At 55.1% G+C, this 20,742-nt stretch overlaps 1 protein-coding gene across 1 annotated transcript in view; it reads right to left on the bottom strand.

Moving 5' to 3' along the window:
• GPN1 (GPN-loop GTPase 1) overlaps positions 1–20,742 on the bottom strand; it is a 127,144-nt gene that overhangs the window by 83,630 nt on the left and 22,772 nt on the right. Inside the window, exons 4-8 of the mRNA XM_068279816.1 lie at positions 12,331–12,397; positions 11,920–11,957; positions 10,673–10,751; positions 10,495–10,589; positions 9,467–9,512 (exon numbers count right to left, since the gene is read on the bottom strand). Coding sequence (XP_068135917.1) covers positions 9,467–9,512; positions 10,495–10,589; positions 10,673–10,751; positions 11,920–11,957; positions 12,331–12,397 — 325 coding nt within the window. The remainder of the gene's footprint in view (positions 1–9,466; positions 9,513–10,494; positions 10,590–10,672; positions 10,752–11,919; positions 11,958–12,330; positions 12,398–20,742) is intronic.

Raw genomic sequence — 20,742 nt, 5'->3', positions numbered from 1 at the left:
ACGGCAGCTCACTCTGCGCCCATACAGTACTGTCTGTACAAGGACGGCAGCTCACTCTGCGCTCATACAGTACTGTCTCTACAAGGACGGCAGCTCACTCTGCACTCATACAGTACTGTCTGTACAAGGACGGCAGCTCACTCTGCGCCCATACAGTACTGTCTGTACAAGGACGGCAGCTCACTCTGCGCTCATACAGTACTGCCTGTACAAGGACGGCAGCTCACTCTGCGCTCATACAGTACTGTCTGTACAAGGACGGCAGCTCACTCTGCGCTCATACAGTACTGTCTGTACAAGGACGGCAGCTCACTCTGCGCCCATACAGTACTGTCTGTACAAGGACGGCAGCTCACTCTGCGCTCATACAGTACTGTCTCTACAAGGACGGCAGCTCACTCTGCACTCATACAGTACTGTCTGTACAAGGACGGCAGCTCACTCTGCGCCCATACAGTACTGTCTGTACAAGGACGGCAGCTCACTCTGCGCTCATACAGTACTGCCTGTACAAGGACGGCAGCTCACTCTGCGCTCATACAGTACTGTCTGTACAAGGACGGCAGCTCACTCTGCGCCCATACAGTACTGTCTGTACAAGGACGGCAGCTCACTCTGCGCTCATACAGTACTGTCTGTACAAGGACGGCAGCTCACTCTGCGCTCATACAGTACTGTCTGTACAAGGACGGCAGCTCACTCTGCGCTCATACAGTACTGTCTCTACAAGGACGGCAGCTCACTCTGCACTCATACAGTACTGTCTGTACAAGGACGGCAGCTCACTCTGCGCCCATACAGTACTGTCTGTACAAGGACGGCAGCTCACTCTGCACTCATACAGTACTGTCTGTACAAGGACGGCAGCTCACTCTGCGCTCATACAGTACTGTCTGTACAAGGACGGCAGCTCACTCTGCGCCTATACAGTACTGTCTGTACAAGGACGGCAGCTCACTCTGCGCTCATACAGTACTGTCTGTACAAGGACGGCAGCTCACTCTGCGCTCATACAGTACTGTCTGTACAAGGACGGCAGCTCACTCTGCGCTCATACAGTACTGTCTGTACAAGGACGGCAGCTCACTCTGCGCTCATACAGTACTGTCTGTACAAGGACGGCAGCTCACTCTGCACTCATACAGTACTGTCTGTACAAGGACGGCAGCTCACTCTGCGCCCATACAGTACTGTCTGTACAAGGACGGCAGCTCACTCTGCGCTCATACAGTACTGTCTGTACAAGGACGGCAGCTCACTCTGCGCCCATACAGTACTGTCTGTACAAGGACGGCAGCTCACTCTGCGCTCATACAGTACTGTCTGTACAAGGACGGCAGCTCACTCTGCGCCTATACAGTACTGTCTGTACAAGGACGGCAGCTCACTCTGCGCCCATACAGTACTGCCTGTACAAGGACGGCAGATCACTCTGCGCTCATACAGTACTGCCTGTACAAGGACGGCAGCTCGCTCTGCGCTCATACAGTACTGTCTGTACAAGGACGGCAGCTCACTCTGCGCTCATACAGTACTGTCTGTACAAGGACGGCAGCTCACTCTGCGCCCCTACAGTACTGCCTGTACAAGGACGGCAGCTCACTCTGCGCCCCTACAGTACTGCCTGTACAAGGACGGCAGCTCACTCTGCGCCCATACAGTACTGTCTGTACAAGGACGGCAGCTCACTCTGCGCTCATACAGTACTGTCTGTACAAGGACGGCAGCTCACTCTGCGCTCATACAGTACTGTCTGTACAAGGACGGCAGCTCACTCTGCGCTCATACAGTACTGTCTGTACAAGGACGGCAGCTCACTCTGCGCTCATACAGTACTGTCTGTACAAGGACGGCAGCTCACTCTGCGCCTATACAGTACTGTCTGTACAAGGACGGCAGCTCACTCTGCGCTCATACAGTACTGTCTCTACAAGGACGGCAGCTCACTCTGCACTCATACAGTACTGTCTGTAGAAGGACGGCAGCTCACTCTGCACTCATACAGTACTGTCTGTACAAGGACGGCAGCTCACTCTGCGCCCATACAGTACTGTCTGTACAAGGACGGCAGCTCACTCTGCACTCATACAGTACTGTCTCTACAAGGACGGCAGCTCACTCTGCGCTCATACAGTACTGTCTGTACAAGGACGGCAGCTCACTCTGCGCCTATACAGTACTGTCTGTACAAGGACGGCAGCTCACTCTGCGCTCATACAGTACTGTCTGTACAAGGACGGCAGCTCACTCTGCGCTCATACAGTACTGTCTGTACAAGGACGGCAGCTCACTCTGCGCTCATACAGTACTGTCTGTACAAGGACGGCAGCTCACTCTGCGCTCATACAGTACTGTCTGTACAAGGACGGCAGCTCACTCTGCGCTCATACAGTACTGTCTCTACAAGGACGGCAGCTCACTCTGCGCCCATACAGTACTGTCTGTACAAGGACGGCAGCTCACTCTGCGCTCATACAGTACTGTCTCTACAAGGACGGCAGCTCACTCTGCACTCATACAGTACTGTCTGTACAAGGACGGCAGCTCACTCTGCGCCCATACAGTACTGTCTGTACAAGGACGGCAGCTCACTCTGCGCTCATACAGTACTGCCTGTACAAGGACGGCAGCTCACTCTGCGCTCATACAGTACTGTCTGTACAAGGACGGCAGCTCACTCTGCGCTCATACAGTACTGTCTGTACAAGGACGGCAGCTCACTCTGCGCCCATACAGTACTGTCTGTACAAGGACGGCAGCTCACTCTGCGCTCATACAGTACTGTCTCTACAAGGACGGCAGCTCACTCTGCACTCATACAGTACTGTCTGTACAAGGACGGCAGCTCACTCTGCGCCCATACAGTACTGTCTGTACAAGGACGGCAGCTCACTCTGCGCTCATACAGTACTGCCTGTACAAGGACGGCAGCTCACTCTGCGCTCATACAGTACTGTCTGTACAAGGACGGCAGCTCACTCTGCGCCCATACAGTACTGTCTGTACAAGGACGGCAGCTCACTCTGCGCTCATACAGTACTGTCTGTACAAGGACGGCAGCTCACTCTGCGCTCATACAGTACTGTCTGTACAAGGACGGCAGCTCACTCTGCGCTCATACAGTACTGTCTCTACAAGGACGGCAGCTCACTCTGCACTCATACAGTACTGTCTGTACAAGGACGGCAGCTCACTCTGCGCCCATACAGTACTGTCTGTACAAGGACGGCAGCTCACTCTGCGCTCATACAGTACTGTCTGTACAAGGACGGCAGCTCACTCTGCGCTCATACAGTACTGCCTGTACAAGGACGGCAGCTCACTCTGCGCTCATACAGTACTGTCTGTACAAGGACGGCAGCTCACTCTGCGCTCATACAGTACTGTCTGTACAAGGACGGCAGCTCACTCTGCGCTCATACAGTACTGTCTGTACAAGGACGGCAGCTCACTCTGCGCTCATACAGTACTGCCTGTACAAGGACGGCAGCTCACTCTGCGCTCATACAGTACTGCCTGTAGAAGGACGGCAGCTCACTCTGCGCTCATACAGTACTGTGTGTACAAGGACGGCAGCTCACTCTGTGCCACTGCAGTACTGTCTGTACAAGGACGGCAGCTCACTCTGTGCCACTGCAGTACTGTCTGTACAAGGACGGCAGCTCACTCTGTGCCACTGCAGTACTGTCTGTACAAGGACGGCAGCTCACTCTGCGCCCATACAGTACTGTCTGTACAAGGACGGCAGCTCACTCTGCGCTCATACAGTACTGTCTGTAGAAGGACGGCAGCTCACTCTGCGCTCATACAGTACTGTCTGTACAAGGACGGCAGCTCACTCTGCACTCATACAGTACTGTCTCTACAAGGACGGCAGCTCACTCTGCGCCCATACAGTACTGTCTGTACAAGGACGGCAGCTCACTCTGCGCTCATACAGTACTGTCTGTAGAAGGACGGCAGCTCACTCTGCGCTCATACAGTACTGTCTGTACAAGGACGGCAGCTCACTCTGCACTCATACAGTACTGTCTCTACAAGGACGGCAGCTCACTCTGCACTCATACAGTACTGTCTGTACAAGGACGGCAGCTCACTCTGCGCTCATACAGTACTGTCTCTACAAGGACGGCAGCTCACTCTGCGCTCATACAGTACTGTCTGTACAAGGACGGCAGCTCACTCTGCACTCATACAGTACTGTCTCTACAAGGACGGCAGCTCACTCTGCGCTCATACAGTACTCTGTACAAGGACGGCAGCTCACTCTGCGCTCATACAGTACTGTCTGTACAAGGACGGCAGCTCACTCTGCACTCATACAGTACTGTCTGTACAAGGACGGCAGCTCACTCTGCGCTCATACAGTACTGTCTGTAGAAGGACGGCAGCTCACTCTGCGCTCATACAGTACTGTCTGTACAAGGACGGCAGCTCACTCTGCGCTCATACAGTACTGTCTCTACAAGGACGGCAGCTCACTCTGCGCTCATACAGTACTGTCTGTACAAGGACGGCAGCTCACTCTGCACTCATACAGTACTGTCTCTACAAGGACGGCAGCTCACTCTGCGCTCATACAGTACTGTCTGTACAAGGACGGCAGCTCACTCTGCACTCATACAGTACTGTCTCTACAAGGACGGCAGCTCACTCTGCGCTCATACAGTACTCTGTACAAGGACGGCAGCTCACTCTGCGCTCATACAGTACTGTCTGTACAAGGACGGCAGCTCACTCTGCGCCCATACAGTACTGTCTGTACAAGGACGGCAGCTCACTCTGCGCTCATACAGTACTGTCTGTACAAGGACGGCAGCTCACTCTGCGCTCATACAGTACTGTCTGTACAAGGACGGCAGCTCACTCTGCGCTCATACAGTACTGTCTGTACAAGGACGGCAGCTCACTCTGCACTCATACAGTACTGTCTGTACAAGGACGGCAGCTCACTCTGCGCTCATACAGTACTGTCTGTACAAGGACGGCAGCTCACTCTGCGCTCATACAGTACTGTCTGTACAAGGACGGCAGCTCACTCTGCACTCATACAGTACTGTCTGTACAAGGACGGCAGCTCACTCTGCGCCTATACAGTACTGTCTGTACAAGGACGGCAGCTCACTCTGCGCTCATACAGTACTGTCTGTACAAGGACGGCAGCTCACTCTGCGCTCATACAGTACTGTCTGTACAAGGACGGCAGCTCACTCTGCGCTCATACAGTACTGTCTGTACAAGGACGGCAGCTCACTCTGCGCTCATACAGTACTGTCTGTACAAGGACGGCAGCTCACTCTGCACTCATACAGTACTGTCTGTACAAGGACGGCAGCTCACTCTGCGCCCATACAGTACTGTCTGTACAAGGACGGCAGCTCACTCTGCGCCCATACAGTACTGTCTGTACAAGGACGGCAGCTCACACTGCGCCCATACAGTACTGTCTGTACAAGGACGGCAGCTCACTCTGCGCTCATACAGTACTGTCTGTACAAGGACGGCAGCTCACTCTGCGCCTATACAGTACTGTCTGTACAAGGACGGCAGCTCACTCTGCGCCCATACAGTACTGCCTGTACAAGGACGGCAGATCACTCTGCGCTCATACAGTACTGCCTGTACAAGGACGGCAGCTCGCTCTGCGCTCATACAGTACTGTCTGTACAAGGACGGCAGCTCACTCTGCGCTCATACAGTACTGTCTGTACAAGGACGGCAGCTCACTCTGCGCCCCTACAGTACTGCCTGTACAAGGACGGCAGCTCACTCTGCGCCCCTACAGTACTGCCTGTACAAGGACGGCAGCTCACTCTGCGCCCATACAGTACTGTCTGTACAAGGACGGCAGCTCACTCTGCGCTCATACAGTACTGTCTGTACAAGGACGGCAGCTCACTCTGCGCTCATACAGTACTGTCTGTACAAGGACGGCAGCTCACTCTGCGCTCATACAGTACTGTCTGTACAAGGAGGGCAGCTTACTTTGCGCTCATATAGTACTATCCGTACAAGGACGGCAGCTCACTCTGTGCTCATACAGTACTGTCTGTACAAGGACGGCAGCTCACTCTGCGCCACTGCAGTACTGTCTGTACAAGGACGGCAGCTCACTCTGCGGCCCTACAGTACTGTCTGTACAAGGACGGCAGCTCACTCTGCGCCTATACAGTACTGCCTGTACAAGGACGGCAGCTCACTCTGCGCTCATACAGTACTGTCTGTACAAGGACGGCAGCTCACTCTGCGCCCATACAGTACTGTCTGTACAAGGACGGCAGCTCACTCTGCGCTCATACAGTACTGCCTGTACAAGGACGGCAGCTCACTCTGCGCTCATACAGTACTGTCTGTACAAGGACGGCAGCTCACTCTGCGCTCATACAGTACTGTCTGTACAAGGACGGCAGCTCACTCTGCGCTCATACAGTACTGTCTGTACAAGGACGGCAGCTCACTCTGCGCTCATACAGTACTGTCTGTACAAGGACGGCAGCTCACTCTGCGCTCATACAGTACTGTCTGTACAAGGACGGCAGCTCACTCTGCGCCCATACAGTACTGTCTGTACAAGGACGGCAGCTCACTCTGCGCTCATACAGTACTGTCTGTACAAGGACGGCAGCTCACTCTGCGCTCATACAGTACTGTCTGTACAAGGACGGCAGCTCACTCTGCGCTCATACAGTACTGTCTGTACAAGGACGGCAGCTCACTCTGCGCTCATACAGTACTGTCTGTACAAGGACGGCAGCTCACTCTGCGCCTATACAGTACTGTCTGTACAAGGACGGCAGCTCACTCTGCGCCCATACAGTACTGCCTGTACAAGGACGGCAGATCACTCTGCGCTCATACAGTACTGCCTGTACAAGGACGGCAGCTCGCTCTGCGCTCATACAGTACTGTCTGTACAAGGACGGCAGCTCACTCTGCGCTCATACAGTACTGTCTGTACAAGGACGGCAGCTCACTCTGCGCCCCTACAGTACTGTCTGTACAAGGACGGCAGCTCACTCTGCGCCCATATAGTACTGTCTGTACAAGGACAGCAGCTCACTCTGCGCTTATACAGTACTGTCTGTACAAGGACGGCAGCTCACTCTGCGCTCATACAGTACTTTCTTTACAAGGACGGCAGCTCACTCTGCGCTCATACAGTACTGTCTGTACAAGGACGGCAGCTCACTCTGCGCTCATACAGTACTGTCTGTACAAGGACGGCAGCTCACTCTGCGCCCATACAGTACTGTCTGTACAAGGACGGCAGCTCACTCTGCGCTCATACAGTACTGCCTGTACAAGGACGGCAGCTCACTCTGCGCCCCTACAGTACTGCCTGTACAAGGACGGCAGCTCACTCTGCGCCCCTACAGTACTGCCTGTACAAGGACGGCAGCTCACTCTGCGCCCATACAGTACTGTCTGTACAAGGACGGCAGCTCACTCTGCGCTCATACAGTACTGTCTGTACAAGGACGGCAGCTCACTCTGCGCTCATACAGTACTGTCTGTACAAGGACGGCAGCTCACTCTGCGCTCATACAGTACTGTCTGTACAAGGAGGGCAGCTTACTTTGCGCTCATATAGTACTATCCGTACAAGGACGGCAGCTCACTCTGTGCTCATACAGTACTGTCTGTACAAGGACGGCAGCTCACTCTGCGCCACTGCAGTACTGTCTGTACAAGGACGGCAGCTCACTCTGCGGCCCTACAGTACTGTCTGTACAAGGACGGCAGCTCACTCTGCGCTCATACAGTACTGTGTGTACAAGGACGGCAGCTCACTCTGCGCTCATACAGTACTGTCTGTAGAAGGACGGCAGCTCACTCTGCGCCACTGCAGTACTGTCTGTACAAGGACGGCAGCTCACTCTGCGCCACTGCAGTACTGTCTGTACAAGGACGGCAGCTCACTCTGCGCTCATACAGTACTGCCTGTACAAGGACGGCAGCTCACTCTGCGCCACTGCAGTACTGTCTGTACAAGGACGGCAGCTCACTCTGCGCCACTGCAGTACTGTCTGTACAAGGACGGCAGCTCACTCTACGCTCATACAGTACTCTGTGGTCATACAGTACTGTCTGTACAAGGACGGCAGCTCACTCTGCGCTCATACAGTACTCTGTGCTCATACAGTGCTGTCTGTACAAGGACGGCAGCTCACTCTGCGCTCATACAGTACTGTCTGTACAAGGACGGCAGCTCACTCTGCGCTCATACAGTACTGTCTGTACAAGGATGGCAGCTCACTCTGCACTCATACAGTACTGTCTGTACAAGGACGGCAGCTCACTCTGCACTCATACAGTACTGTCTGTACAAGGACGGCAGCTCACTCTGCGCTCATACAGTACTCTGTGCTCATACAGTGCTGTCTGTACAAGGACGGCAGCTCACTCTGCGCTCATACAGTACTGTCTGTACAAGGACGGCAGCTCACTCTGCGCTCATACAGTACTGTCTGTACAAGGATGGCAGCTCACTCTGCACTCATACAGTACTGTCTGTACAAGGACGGCAGCTCACTCTGCACTCATACAGTACTGTCTGTACAAGGACAGCAGCTCACTCTGCGCTCATACAGTACTGCCTGTACAAGGACGGCAGCTCACTCTGCGCTCATACAGTACTGTCTGTACAAGGACGGCAGCTCACTCTGCGCTCATACAGTACTGTCTGTACAAGGACGGCAGCTCACTCTGCACTCATACAGTACTCTGCGCTCATACAGTACTGTCTGTACAAGGACGGCAGCTCACTCTGCACTCATACACAGACACTTGGACCGACACAGGAAGTAAGGGGAGCGACAAAAGTAAGTGAAGTGAGCGACACAGGAAGCAGGGGGGAGAAGCACAGGAAGCAGGAGTAAGCGACACAGGAAGCGGGGGGGGGGGAGCGACACGGAGCGAGGCGTGCGACACTGGGAGCGACACAGGAAGCAGGAGAGGGTGCGGCGACACAGGAAGCAGAGGGGAGAAGCACAGGAAGCAGGAGTGAGCGACACACATGACACAGGAAGTGGGGGGGGGAGCAACACAGGGAGCGAGGCATGCAACACAGGAAGCAGGGGGGAGATGCACAGGAAGCAGGAGTAAGCGACACAGGAAGCGGGGGGGGGGGGGGCGGAGGGAGCGACACGGAGCGAGGCGTGCGACACTGGGAGCGACACAGGAAGCAGGAGAGGGTGCGGCAACACAGGAAGCAGGGGGGGTGCGGCGACACAGGGAGTAAAGGGAGCGACACAGGGAGCGGGGCGGGGGGCTGGAGCGACACAGGAAGTGGGGGGGAGGGGGAAGAGACAGAAAGTAGGGGGGGTGCGACACAGGAAGTAGGGGGTGTGCGACACAGGAAGTAGGGGGTGTGCGACACAGGAAGTAGGGGGTGTGCAACACAGGAAGTGGAGGGAGAGACACAGGAAGCTGAGGGAGAGACACAGTAAGTGCCAGCACTATGTACCTTGTTCATCACCACAATGAAGGGCAGTTTGGATTTATACATGATACTGGAAGAGAAGATCAGGCATTAGTCACGTGTGCACAGGTGTCCAATCAGACCAGCAAGGATAATACATCAAGCATTGCAGCAGTCACTGATGTGGCAGGAGGGGAGAAGTTTAGTGTCACAGTAAATAGGTGACGTAGCAGGAGGGGAGGAGTTTAGTGTCACAGTAAATAGGTGACGTAGCAGGAGGGGAGGAGTTTAGTGTCACAGTAAATAGGTGCCGTAGCATGAGGGGAGGAGTCTGGTGTCACAGTAAACAGGTGATGTGGCAGGAGGGGAGAAGTTTGGTGTCATAGTACAGGTGTGACGTGGCAGGAGGGGACACGCATAGCATGAGGGGAGGAGTCTGGTGTCAGTCCACAGGTGATATGGAAGGAGGGGACACGTGCAGGAGGGGAGGAGTCTGGTGTCACAGTACACGGGTGACGTGGCAGGAGGGGAGGAGTCTGGTGTCACAGTACACAGGTGACGTGGCAGAAGGGGTAAAATGCAGCAGGAGGGGAGGAGACTGGTGTCACAGTACACAGGTGAAATGGCAGGAGGGGAGGAGTCTGGTGTCACAGTCAGGTGACGTGGCAGGAGGGGGACATGCAGCAGGAGGGGAGGAGTCTGGTGTCATAGTGCATGGGAGATGTGGCAGGAGGTGACGAGTCTGGTGTCATAGTACATGGGTGATGTGGCAGGAGGGGAGGAGTCTGGTGTCACAGTACACGGGTGACATGACATGACAGGAGGGGATGAGTCTGGTGTCATAGTACACGGGTGACGTGGCAGGAGGGGAGGAGTCTGGTGTCACAGTACACAGGTGAAATGGCAGGAGGGGAGGAGTCTGGTGTCACAGTAAGAGGGGAGAAGTCTGGTGTCACAGTACACGGGTGACGTGGCAGGAGGGGGACATGCAGCAGGAGGGGAGGAGTCTGGTGTCACAGTACACGGGTGACGTGGCAGGAGGGGAGGAGCCTGGTGTCAGGCAGGTGACTCACCTGCAGGCATAGAGCATATTAGACATGAAGGTCACAGGGTTGACACTGCGTGACGTGTCCATCACATACACCACCACGGAGGGGAAGGACGAGGCCTGGAGAGACAATATGACAGAGCGGGATTACAGGAAGCAGAAGGTTCCCCGCACATATAATGCAGCATCACGTACTGACTTACCAAGGCCTCGGTGATGATGGCTCCAGAGGCTGACCACGTGAAGACCTCTATCTGCCCCGGCGTGTCCATCAGCACATACCTGCAGGGGGGGGCGGGAGGAGGAGACCAATCAGTGTACATCTAACCAATGGTGGTGCCTGTGGGAGGGGCCAATCAGTGCACTGCCCTGACACACAGTAACAACTAACCTGCTGCTAACATTGGGGGGGGGGGGGCAGAGAAATGGGCGGGGTCTGTGCTGTATTCAGCATATGCCAACTATGGTATTCCCTTACACTGAAGGGAAGTCACATGACACGTGGGGGTGGGATCTTCCAGTGTTGGTACTCCCATGTACTGATGTAGAAGTCACATGACACGAGGGGGTGGAGTGAAGGGTGGAGCCTGCGCTGCAGTATATCCCAGCAAATAGTGGTATATATTGGGGGCTCCGGTCAGGGAAGCCATCAGGGGGGGGGGGGGCAACTGACACTGCAGTGAGGGGCCCAGGGCTTCTAGGGGCCCTGCCCCCCAAGCACTTGAAGGGCCACATGTGCTGGCTGTGGGCCTGTGGCTCACTAACCAGCACACCACGTCCCAGCACTAAGAGAAGAGTGACATCAGCGCCTGAACGTGGGGAGCAGATGAGTGAGCCCACTACAGACAGACTTTCTACACTGGGGCACCACCTATACCTGGCTACCTATACTGGGGCTTGAACCACCTATACCTGGATACCTATACTGGGGCTTGAACCACCTATACCTGGATACCTATACTGGGGCTTGAACCACCTATACCTGGATACCTATACTGGGGCACCACCTATACCTGGCTACCTATACTGGGGCTTGAACCACCTATACCTGGATACCTATACTGGGGCACAACCTATACCTGGCTACCTATACTGGGGCACCACCTATAAGCGGCTACTATTACTGAGGGCACCACCTGTACCTGGCTACCTATACTGGGGCATTAACTATACTTGGCTACTTATACTGGGACGCCTATAGCTTGCTACCTATACTGGGGGCACCTATACTGGTGCACCACCCATACCAGGCTACCTATACTGGGTGAAACTATACCAGGCTACCTGTGGCTAGTGGGCAGACACAGAAACCAGTGGGTGGGCCCAGGAAGGGGGAGGGGGGGGGGGGGGGGAAGCCCAGGCCTGATGTGTGAGGGGCCCCAAAATTTCTGATGGTGGCCCTGGCTCCGGTTACTGCCTGGTATGGGGGAATTCTGTATTCTACACTCACCGACAATTCTGCTGCCTCTTCTCTATAAATTTCACCACCTAAAACAGAAATATCAGCATGTATGAGGAAGCACCGACCACCCTACACATTATACAGGGAGGAGCACCTCCCACCTTACTGCCATACAGCCTGGATTCCTTTCAACCCACACCAAGGTGAGCTGAGGTTTTAGCAAATTTATTAACAGGAAAAAAAGGGGGGGGAAAGCACATGTAAGTATTCACAGCCTTTGCCATGAAGCTGAAAATTGAGCTCAGGTGCATCCTGATTCCTGATTTTCCTTGAGATGTTTCTGCAGCTTCATTGGAGTCCTCCTGTGGTAAATTCAGCTGATTGGACAAGATTTGGAAAGGTTATGGGCGGATCTCCAGTACTCCTTAGTTATGGGCGGAGTGTGCCGGTGGGACTCACCTGGTCAAAGCGGGTAGCGAAAAGATTGAGCGCAGTGACTATGCCTCCGTTGGGTCCCAGTCCATATCTGAGGAAAAAAAGTGTTCAGGAAAGTACAAGCACAGACCGCACCTCACACGTCAACTACCACTGTGCAGCCCCGCCCCACAAACACGTCAGTGTGACGCCCCATCATGGCTGACGTGTGATCAGCAGTGTGATCCACTTTACAATTCCCAAGTCACAAACGGATAACATCACTACATGAGAGATAAAAGGGGGCATGTAACAGGGCGGCCCGAATCGTCAGACGGCCCGATCATCAGGAGGCCCGGATCATCGGGAGGCCCGGATCGTCAGGGGGCCCAGATCGTGTTCCCATTCACAGATCAGAGCCCCGATATCAATGAGAAGCCGCTAGTCATTCACAAAACTAAACACACAGGGCTACGCCACGCCCTGTTCGGCACACAGGGCTACGCCACGCCCTGTTCGGCACACAGGGCTACGCCACGCCCTGTTCGGCACACAGGGCTACGCCACGCCCTGTTCGGCACACAGGGCTACGCCACGCCCTGTTCGGCACACAGGGCTACGCCACGCCCTGTTCGGCACACAGGGCTACGCCACGCCCTGTTCGGCACACAGGGCTACGCCACGCCCTGTTCGGCACACAGGGCTACACCACGCCCTGTTCGGCACACAGGGCTACACCACGCCCTGTTCGGCACACAGGGCTACACCACGCCCTGTTCGGCACACAGGGCTACACCACGCCCTGTTCGGCACACAGGGCTACACCACGCCCTGTTCGGCACACAGGGCTACACCACGCCCTGTTCGGTACACAGGGTTACACCACTTCCTGTTCGGCACACAGGGTTACACCACTTCCTGTTCAGCACACAGGATAGAAGGGGGACATCTAGTGATAGCATAAAAAATAAAATAAAATCATAAATAGTTACGTTAGAAACCCCTCCCTGACAGCCTGGAGCCTATTACTGAGGCTAGAGACTCCTCCCTGACAGCTTGGAGCCTATTACTGGGGCTAGAGTTCCCTCCCTGACAGCCTGGAGCCTATTACTGGTGCTAGAGACCCCTCCCTGACAGCTTGGAGCCTATTACTGGTGCTAGAGACCCCTCCCTGACAGCCTGGAGCCTATTACTGGGGCTAGAAACCCCTCCCTGACAGCCTGGAGCCTATTACTAGGGCTAGAGACCCCTCCCTGACAGCCTGGAGCCTATTACTGGGGCTAGAGACCCCTCCCTGACAGCCTGGAGCCTATTACTGGGGCTAGAGACCCCTCCCTGACAGCCTGGAGCCTATTACTGGGGCTAGAGACCCCTCCCTGACAGCCTGGAGCCTATTACTGGGGCTAGAGACCCCTCCCTGACAGCCTAGAGCCTATTACTGGGGCTAGAGACCCCTCCCTGACAGCCTGGAGCCTATTACTGGGGCTAGAAACCCCTCCCTGACAGCCTGGAGCCTATTACTGGGGCTAGAAACTCCTCCCTGACAGCCTGGAGCCTAATACTGGGGCTAGAAACCCCTCCCTGACAGCCTGGAGCCTATTACTGGGGCTAGAGACCCCTCCCTGACAGTCTGGAGCCTATTACTGGTGCTAGAGACCCCTCCCTGACAGTCTGGAGCCTATTACTGGTGCTAGAGACCCCTCCCTGACAGCCTGGAGCCCATTACTGGGGCTAGAAACCCCTCCCTGACAGCCTGGAGCCTATTACTGGGGCTAGAAACCCCTCCCTGACAGCCTGGAGCCTATTACTGGGGCTAGAGACCCCTCCCTGACAGCCTGGAGCCTATGACTGGTGCTAGAGACCCCTCCCTGACAGCCTGGAGCCAATTACTGGGGCTAGAGACCCCTCCCTGACAGCCTGGAGCCTATTACTGGGGCTAGAGACCCCTCCCTGACAGTCTGGAGCCTATTACTGGGGCTAGAGACCCCTGTCACGGAACAGCCGTGAGAAAACGAAAACGCAACCGCAATCGGTTTCCTGCCTCAATTGTCGTTGCGCTGCCAAATCAGAATCTCATGTCTGTGGATACCAGGCAGTCCAGCCTGGAGGGTCTCTGCTGTCCTGATAAGAGCAGCAGAGTTCTTTTCATGAAGCCTGGTGCCTGTGACCTGTTAGCCAGAGGTGTAAACTCAAAGCTTGTCCAAGCTGATTTCACATTCAGATGTTAATTAATGGAACCAAAAGGTCCTTTTCATACAGGGAGATCCCAGGAAGCTAGTCACAGCTTGACACCAGACAGCCTGGCTGCAGCCTTACCAGGAAGAAATGAATGTATTATACCATTTTTTGACTATTTACAGAATACAGTAAATAGGGTAGTTATGAGAGCGGTATCATTGGATCCGTAGGGTCATGCTGGATCTCTTGATACCAGTCGAGAGGGGCCCGGGGCCCCTACAACCCAGGTATGAATCTTCTCAGGAACCTGACCCGCTGCCCTAGCCATGTCTGATGTCATATTAATCTGTATTTTCCGACAAGTATGAATCGGTTATCCCCCTAAATATAACGTGTATCATTTGTGAGTTACGGCAGTTTGTAAGTTTAAAACCTAAAATCTCTCAGAAGAAATAAACTGTCATTGGTGGGTAACTCAGAGGGGGCCGGCATTGTCACACCCCCAAACCAGCTTCATCAAATGCACATGGCCGGCAGGCGGGCCTTCAGTCCTCCACATTCCATCTGTATGAGAGCTGTCTGGTGCTAGCCAGAGGACACATGGCTAGCGGCCATCTTGATCGGCCATCTTGTCTGAACTGAAACAAAGGACATTTTCCATTTTGCTTGGATTATAAATTGAGCTGAAACAAAGGACTTTACCAAGGAACTTAGTTTCTGGAAAGATGTCCTTTAGTGGGAAGAATCAAAGTATTTTTTCTCCCTTTCTTTATTTTCCTACTGTGTTATCTCATGTCTCAATAATTGTTGATTTTAATAATTGTCTGTATATATTAATTATTTATATTGCCGTGAATAAAAGACTTTATTAAAGTCATTCACTGTTCCGCTACCCTGCTTTTCAGCCATACACAGAAACTGATCCCAGGTCTCTGGAGAGACGCTACTACTATTGTTGATATCTAGACAGAATAGAGTGTGTTTAACCGTTTTTTATTCGCAGGACTAGTCAGTCGGGTCCACTGGCCCATACCAGTGGTGGTGGCAGTTATACCCTGAAATTGTGTGTAAGTTGTAATTACCGTACCTCACAGGCTCCCTTCTGGTCGGGCTGCTGCCCAAATTTCTATCTGCTTCTGCGCAAAGATTGTGACCAAAGCTTGCATGGTCTGTGTGCTGAAACCGATTGGAAGGCAATTTGCGGTCTGACCACTAGGGCTCTTGTGACAACCCCTCCCTGACAGTCTAGAGCCAATTACTGGGGCTAGAGACTGCCCCCCCCCTGACAGCCTGGAGCCTATTACTGGTGCTAGAGACCCCTCCCTGACAGTCTGGAGCCTATTACTGGGGCTAGAAACCCCTCCCTGACAGCCTGGAGCCTATTACTGGGGCTAGAAACTCCTCCCTGACAGCCTGGAGCCTAATACTGGGGCTAGAAACCCCTCCCTGACAGCCTGGAGCCTATTACTGGTGCTAGAAACCCCTCCCTGACAGCCTGGAGCCTATTACTGGGGCTAGAAACCCCTCCCTGACAGCCGCCTGGAGCCTATTACTGGGGCTAGAGACCCCTCCCTGACAGCCTGGAGCCTAATACTGGGGCTAGAAACCCCTCCCTGACAGCCTGGAGCCTATTACTGGTGCTAGAAACCCCTCCCTGACAGCCTGGAGCCTATTACTGGGGCTAGAAACCCCTCCCTGACAGCCTGGAGCCTATTACTGGGACTAGAGACCCCTCCCTGACAGCCTGGAGCCTATTACTGGGGCTAGAAACCCCTCCCTGACAGCCTGGAGCCTATGACTGGTGCTAGAAACCCCTCCCTGACAGCCTGGAGCCTATTACTGGGGCTAGAAACCCTTCCCTGACAGCCTGGAGCCTATTACTGGGGCTAGAGACCCCTCCCTGACAGCCTGGAGCCTATTACTGGGGCTAGAGACCCCTCCCTGACAGCCTGGAGCCTATTACTGGGGCTAGAAACCCCTCCCTGACAGCCTGGAGCCTATTACTGGGGCTATAAAACCCTCCCTGACAGTCTGGAGCCTATTACTGGGGCTAGAAACCCCTCCCTGACAGCCTGGAGCCTATGACTGGTGCTAGAAACCCCTCCCTGACAGCCTGGAGCCTATGACTGGTGCTAGAAACCCCTCCCTGACAGCCTGGAGCCTATTACTGGTGCTAGAAACCCCTCCCTGACAGCCTGGAGCCTATTACTGGGGCTAGAAACCCCTCCCTGACAGTCTGGAGCCTATTACTGGGGCTAGAACCCCCCCCCCCCTGACAGCCTGGAGCCTATTACTGGTGCTAGAGACCCCTCCCTGACAACCTGGAGCCTATTACTGGGGTTAGAGACCCCTCCCTGACAGCCGGGAGCCTATTACTGGGGCTAGAGACCCCTCCCTGACAGCCTGGAGCCTATTACTGGGGCTAGAGACCCCTCCCTGACAGCCTGGAGCCTATTACTGGTGCTGGAAACCCCTCCCTGACAGCCTGGAGCCTATTACTGGTGCTAGAGACCCCTCCCTGACAGCCTGGAGCCTATTACTGGTGCTAGAAACCCCTCCCTGACAGCCTGGAGCCTATTACTGGGGCTAGAAACCCCTCCCTGACAGCCTGGAGCCTATTACTGGGGCTAGAAACCCCTCCCTGACAGCCTGGAGCCTATTACTGGGACTAGAGACCCCTCCCTGACAGCCTGGAGCCTATTACTGGGTCTAGAAACCCCTCCCTGACAGCCTGGAGCCTATTACTGGGGCTAGAGACCCCTCTCTGACAGCCTGGAGCCTATTACTGGGGCTAGAGACCCCTCCCTGAAAGCCTGGAGCCTATTACTGGTGCTAGAAACCCCTCCCTGACAGCCTGGAGCCAATTACTGGGACTAGAGACCCCTCCCTGACAGCCTGGAGCCTATTACTGGGTCTAGAAACCCCTCCCTGACAGCCTGGAGCCTATTACTGGGACTAGAGACCCCTCCCTGACAGCCTGGAGCCTATTACTGGGTCTAGAAACCCCTCCCTGACAGCCTGGAGCCTATTACTGGGGCTAGAGACCCCTCCCTGACAGCCTGGAGCCTATTACTGGTGCTAGAAACCCCTCCCTGACAGCCTGGAGCCTATTACTGGGGCTAGAAACCCCTCCCTGACAGCCTGGAGCCAATTACTGGTGCTAGAAACCCCTCCCTGAAAGCCTGGAGCCTATTACTGGGGCTAGAGACCCCTCCCTGACAGCCTGGAGCCTATTACTGGTGCTAAAAACCCCTCCCTGACAGCCTGGAGCCTATTAATGGGGCTAGAAACCCCTCCCTGACAGCCTGGAGCCTATTACTGGGGCTAGAGACTCCTCCCTGACAGCCTGGAGCCTATTACTGGGGCTAGAGACCCCTCCCTGACAGCCTGGAGCCTATTACTGGGGCTAGAGACCCCTCCCTGACAGCCTGGAGCCTATTACTGGGGCTAGAGACTCCTCCCTGACAGCCTGGAGCCTATTACTGGGGCTAGAAACCCCTCCCTGACAGCCTGGAGCCTATTACTGGGGCTAGAGACCCCTCCCTGACAGCCTGGAGCCTATTACTGGGGCTAGAAACCCCTCCCTGACAGCCTGGAGCCTATTACTGGTGCTAGAGACCCCTCCCTGACAGTCTGGAGCCTATTACTGGGGCTAGAGACCCCTCCCTGACAACCTGGAGCCTATTACTGGGGTTAGAGATCCCTCCCTGACAGCCTGGAGCCTATTACTGGGGCTAGAGACCCCTCCCTGACAGCCTGGAGCCTATTACTGGGGCTAGAGACTCCTCCCTGACAGCCTGGAGCCTATTACTGGGGCTAGAAACCCCTCCCTGACAGCCTGGAGCCTATTACTGGGGCTAGAAACCCCTCCCTGACAGCCTGGAGCCTATTACTGGGGCTAGAGACCCCTCCCTGACAGCCTGGAGCCTATTACTGGGGCTAGAGACCCCTCCCTGACAGCCTGGAGCCTATTACTGGTGCTAGAAACCCCTCCCTGACAGAGTGGAGCCTATTACTGGGGCTAGAGACCCCTCCCTGACAGCCTGGAGCCTATTACTGGGGCTAGAAACCCCTCCCTGACAGCCTGGAGCCTATTACTGGGGCTAGAAACCCCTCCCTGACAGCCTGGAGCCTATTACTGGTGCTAAAAACCCCTCCCTGACAGCCTGGAGCCTATTACTGGGGCTAGAGACCCCTCCCTGACAGCCTGCAGTCTATTACTGGTGCTAGAAACCCCTCCCTGACAGCCTGGAGCCTATTACTGGGGCTAGAGACCCCTCCCCGACAGCCTGGGGCCTATTACTGGTGCTAGAAACCCCTCCCTGACAGCCTGGAGCCTATTACTGGGGCTAGAAACCCCTCCCTGACAGCCTGGAGCCTATTACTGGGGCTAGAGACCCCTCCCTGACAGCCTGGAGCCTATTACCCGGGCTAGAAACCCCTCCCTGACAGCCTGGAGCCTATTACTGGTGCTAGAGACCCCTCCCTGACAGCCTGGAGCCTATTACTGGTGCTAGAAACCCCTCCCTGACAGCCTGGAGCCTATTACTGGTGCTAGAAACCCCTCCCTGACAGCCTGGAGCCTATTACTGGGGCTAGAGACCCCTCCCTGACAGCCTGGAGCCTATTACTGGGGCTAGAAACCCCTCCCTGACAGCCTGGAGCCTATTACCCGGGCTAGAAACCCCTCCCTGACAGCCTGGAGCCTATTACTGGTGCTAGAGACCCCTCCCTGACAGCCTGGAGCCTATTACTGGTGCTAAAAACCCCTCCCTGACAGCCTGGAGCCTATTAATGGGGCTAGAAACTCCTCCCCGACAGCCTGGAGCCTATTACTGGGGCTAGAAACCCCTCCCTGACAGCCTGGAGCCTATTACTGGGGCTAGAGACTCCTCCCCGACAGCCTGGAGCCTATTACTGGGGCTAGAAACCCCTCCCTGACAGCCTGGAGCCTATTACTGGTGCTAGAGACCCCTCCCTGACAGCCTGGAGCCTATTACTGGGGCTAGAAACCCCTCCCTGACAGCCTGGAGCCTATTACTGGGGCTAGAAACCCCTCCCTGACAGCCTGGAGCCTATTACTGGTGCTAGAGACTCCTCCCTGACAGTCTGGAGCCTATTACTGGGGCTAGAGACCCCTCCCTGACAGCCTGGAGCCTATTACTGGGGTTAGAGACCCCTCCCTGACAGCCTGGAGCCTATTACTGGGGCTAGAGACTCCTCCCTGACAGCCTGGAGCCTATTACTGGGGCTAGAAACCCCTCCCTGACAGCCTGGAGCCTATTACTGGGGCTAGAGACTCCTCCCTGACAGCCTGGAGCCTATTACTGGGGCTAGAAACCCCTCCCTGACAGCCTGGAGCCTATTACTGGGGCTAGAAACCCCTCACTGACAGCCTGGAGCCTATTACTGGGGCTAGAGACCCCTCCCTGACAGCCTGGAGCCTATTACTGGGGCTAGAGACCCCTCCCTGACAGCCTGGAGCCTATTACTGGTGCTAGAGACCCGTCCCTGACAGCCTGGAGCCTATTACTGGTGCTAGAAACCCCTCCCTGACAGAGTGGAGCCTATTACTGGGGCTAGAGACCCCTCCCTGACAGCCTGGAGCCTATTACTGGTGCTAGAAACCCCTCCCTGACAGAGTGGAGCCCATTACTGGGGCTAGAGACCCCTCCCTGACAGCCTGGAGCCTATTACTGGGGCTAGAGACCCTCCCTGACAGCCTGGAGCCTATTACTGGTGCTAGAAACCCCTCCCTGACAGCCTGGAGTCTATTACTGGTGCTAGAGACCCCTCCCTGACAGCCTGGAGCCTATTACTGGGGCTAGAAACCCCTCCCTGACAGCCTGGAGCCTATTACTGGTGCTAGAGACCCCTCCCCGACAGCCTGGAGCCTATTACTGGGGCTAGAGACCCTCCCTGACAGCCTGGAGCCTATTACTGGTGCTAGAAACCCCTCCCTGACAGCCTGGAGTCTATTACTGGTGCTAGAGACCCCTCCCTGACAGCCTGGAGCCTATTACTGGGGCTAGAAACCCCTCCCTGACAGCCTGGAGCCTATTACTGGTGCTAGAGACCCCTCCCCGACAGCCTGGAGCCTATTACTGGGGCTAGAAACCCCTCCCTGACAGCCTGGAGCCTATTACTGGGGCTAGAAACCCCTCCCTGACAGCCTGGAGCCTATTACTGGGGCTAGAAACCCCTCCCTGACAGCCTGGAGCCTATTACTGGTGCTAGAGACCCCTCCCCGACAGCCTGGAGCCTATTACTGGGGCTAGA

This window comes from Hyperolius riggenbachi, chromosome 4 (assembly GCF_040937935.1).
Source record: "Hyperolius riggenbachi isolate aHypRig1 chromosome 4, aHypRig1.pri, whole genome shotgun sequence".
Classification (NCBI taxonomy): domain Eukaryota; kingdom Metazoa; phylum Chordata; class Amphibia; order Anura; family Hyperoliidae; genus Hyperolius; species Hyperolius riggenbachi.
This window is presented reverse-complemented; position numbering and strand designations above follow the sequence as displayed.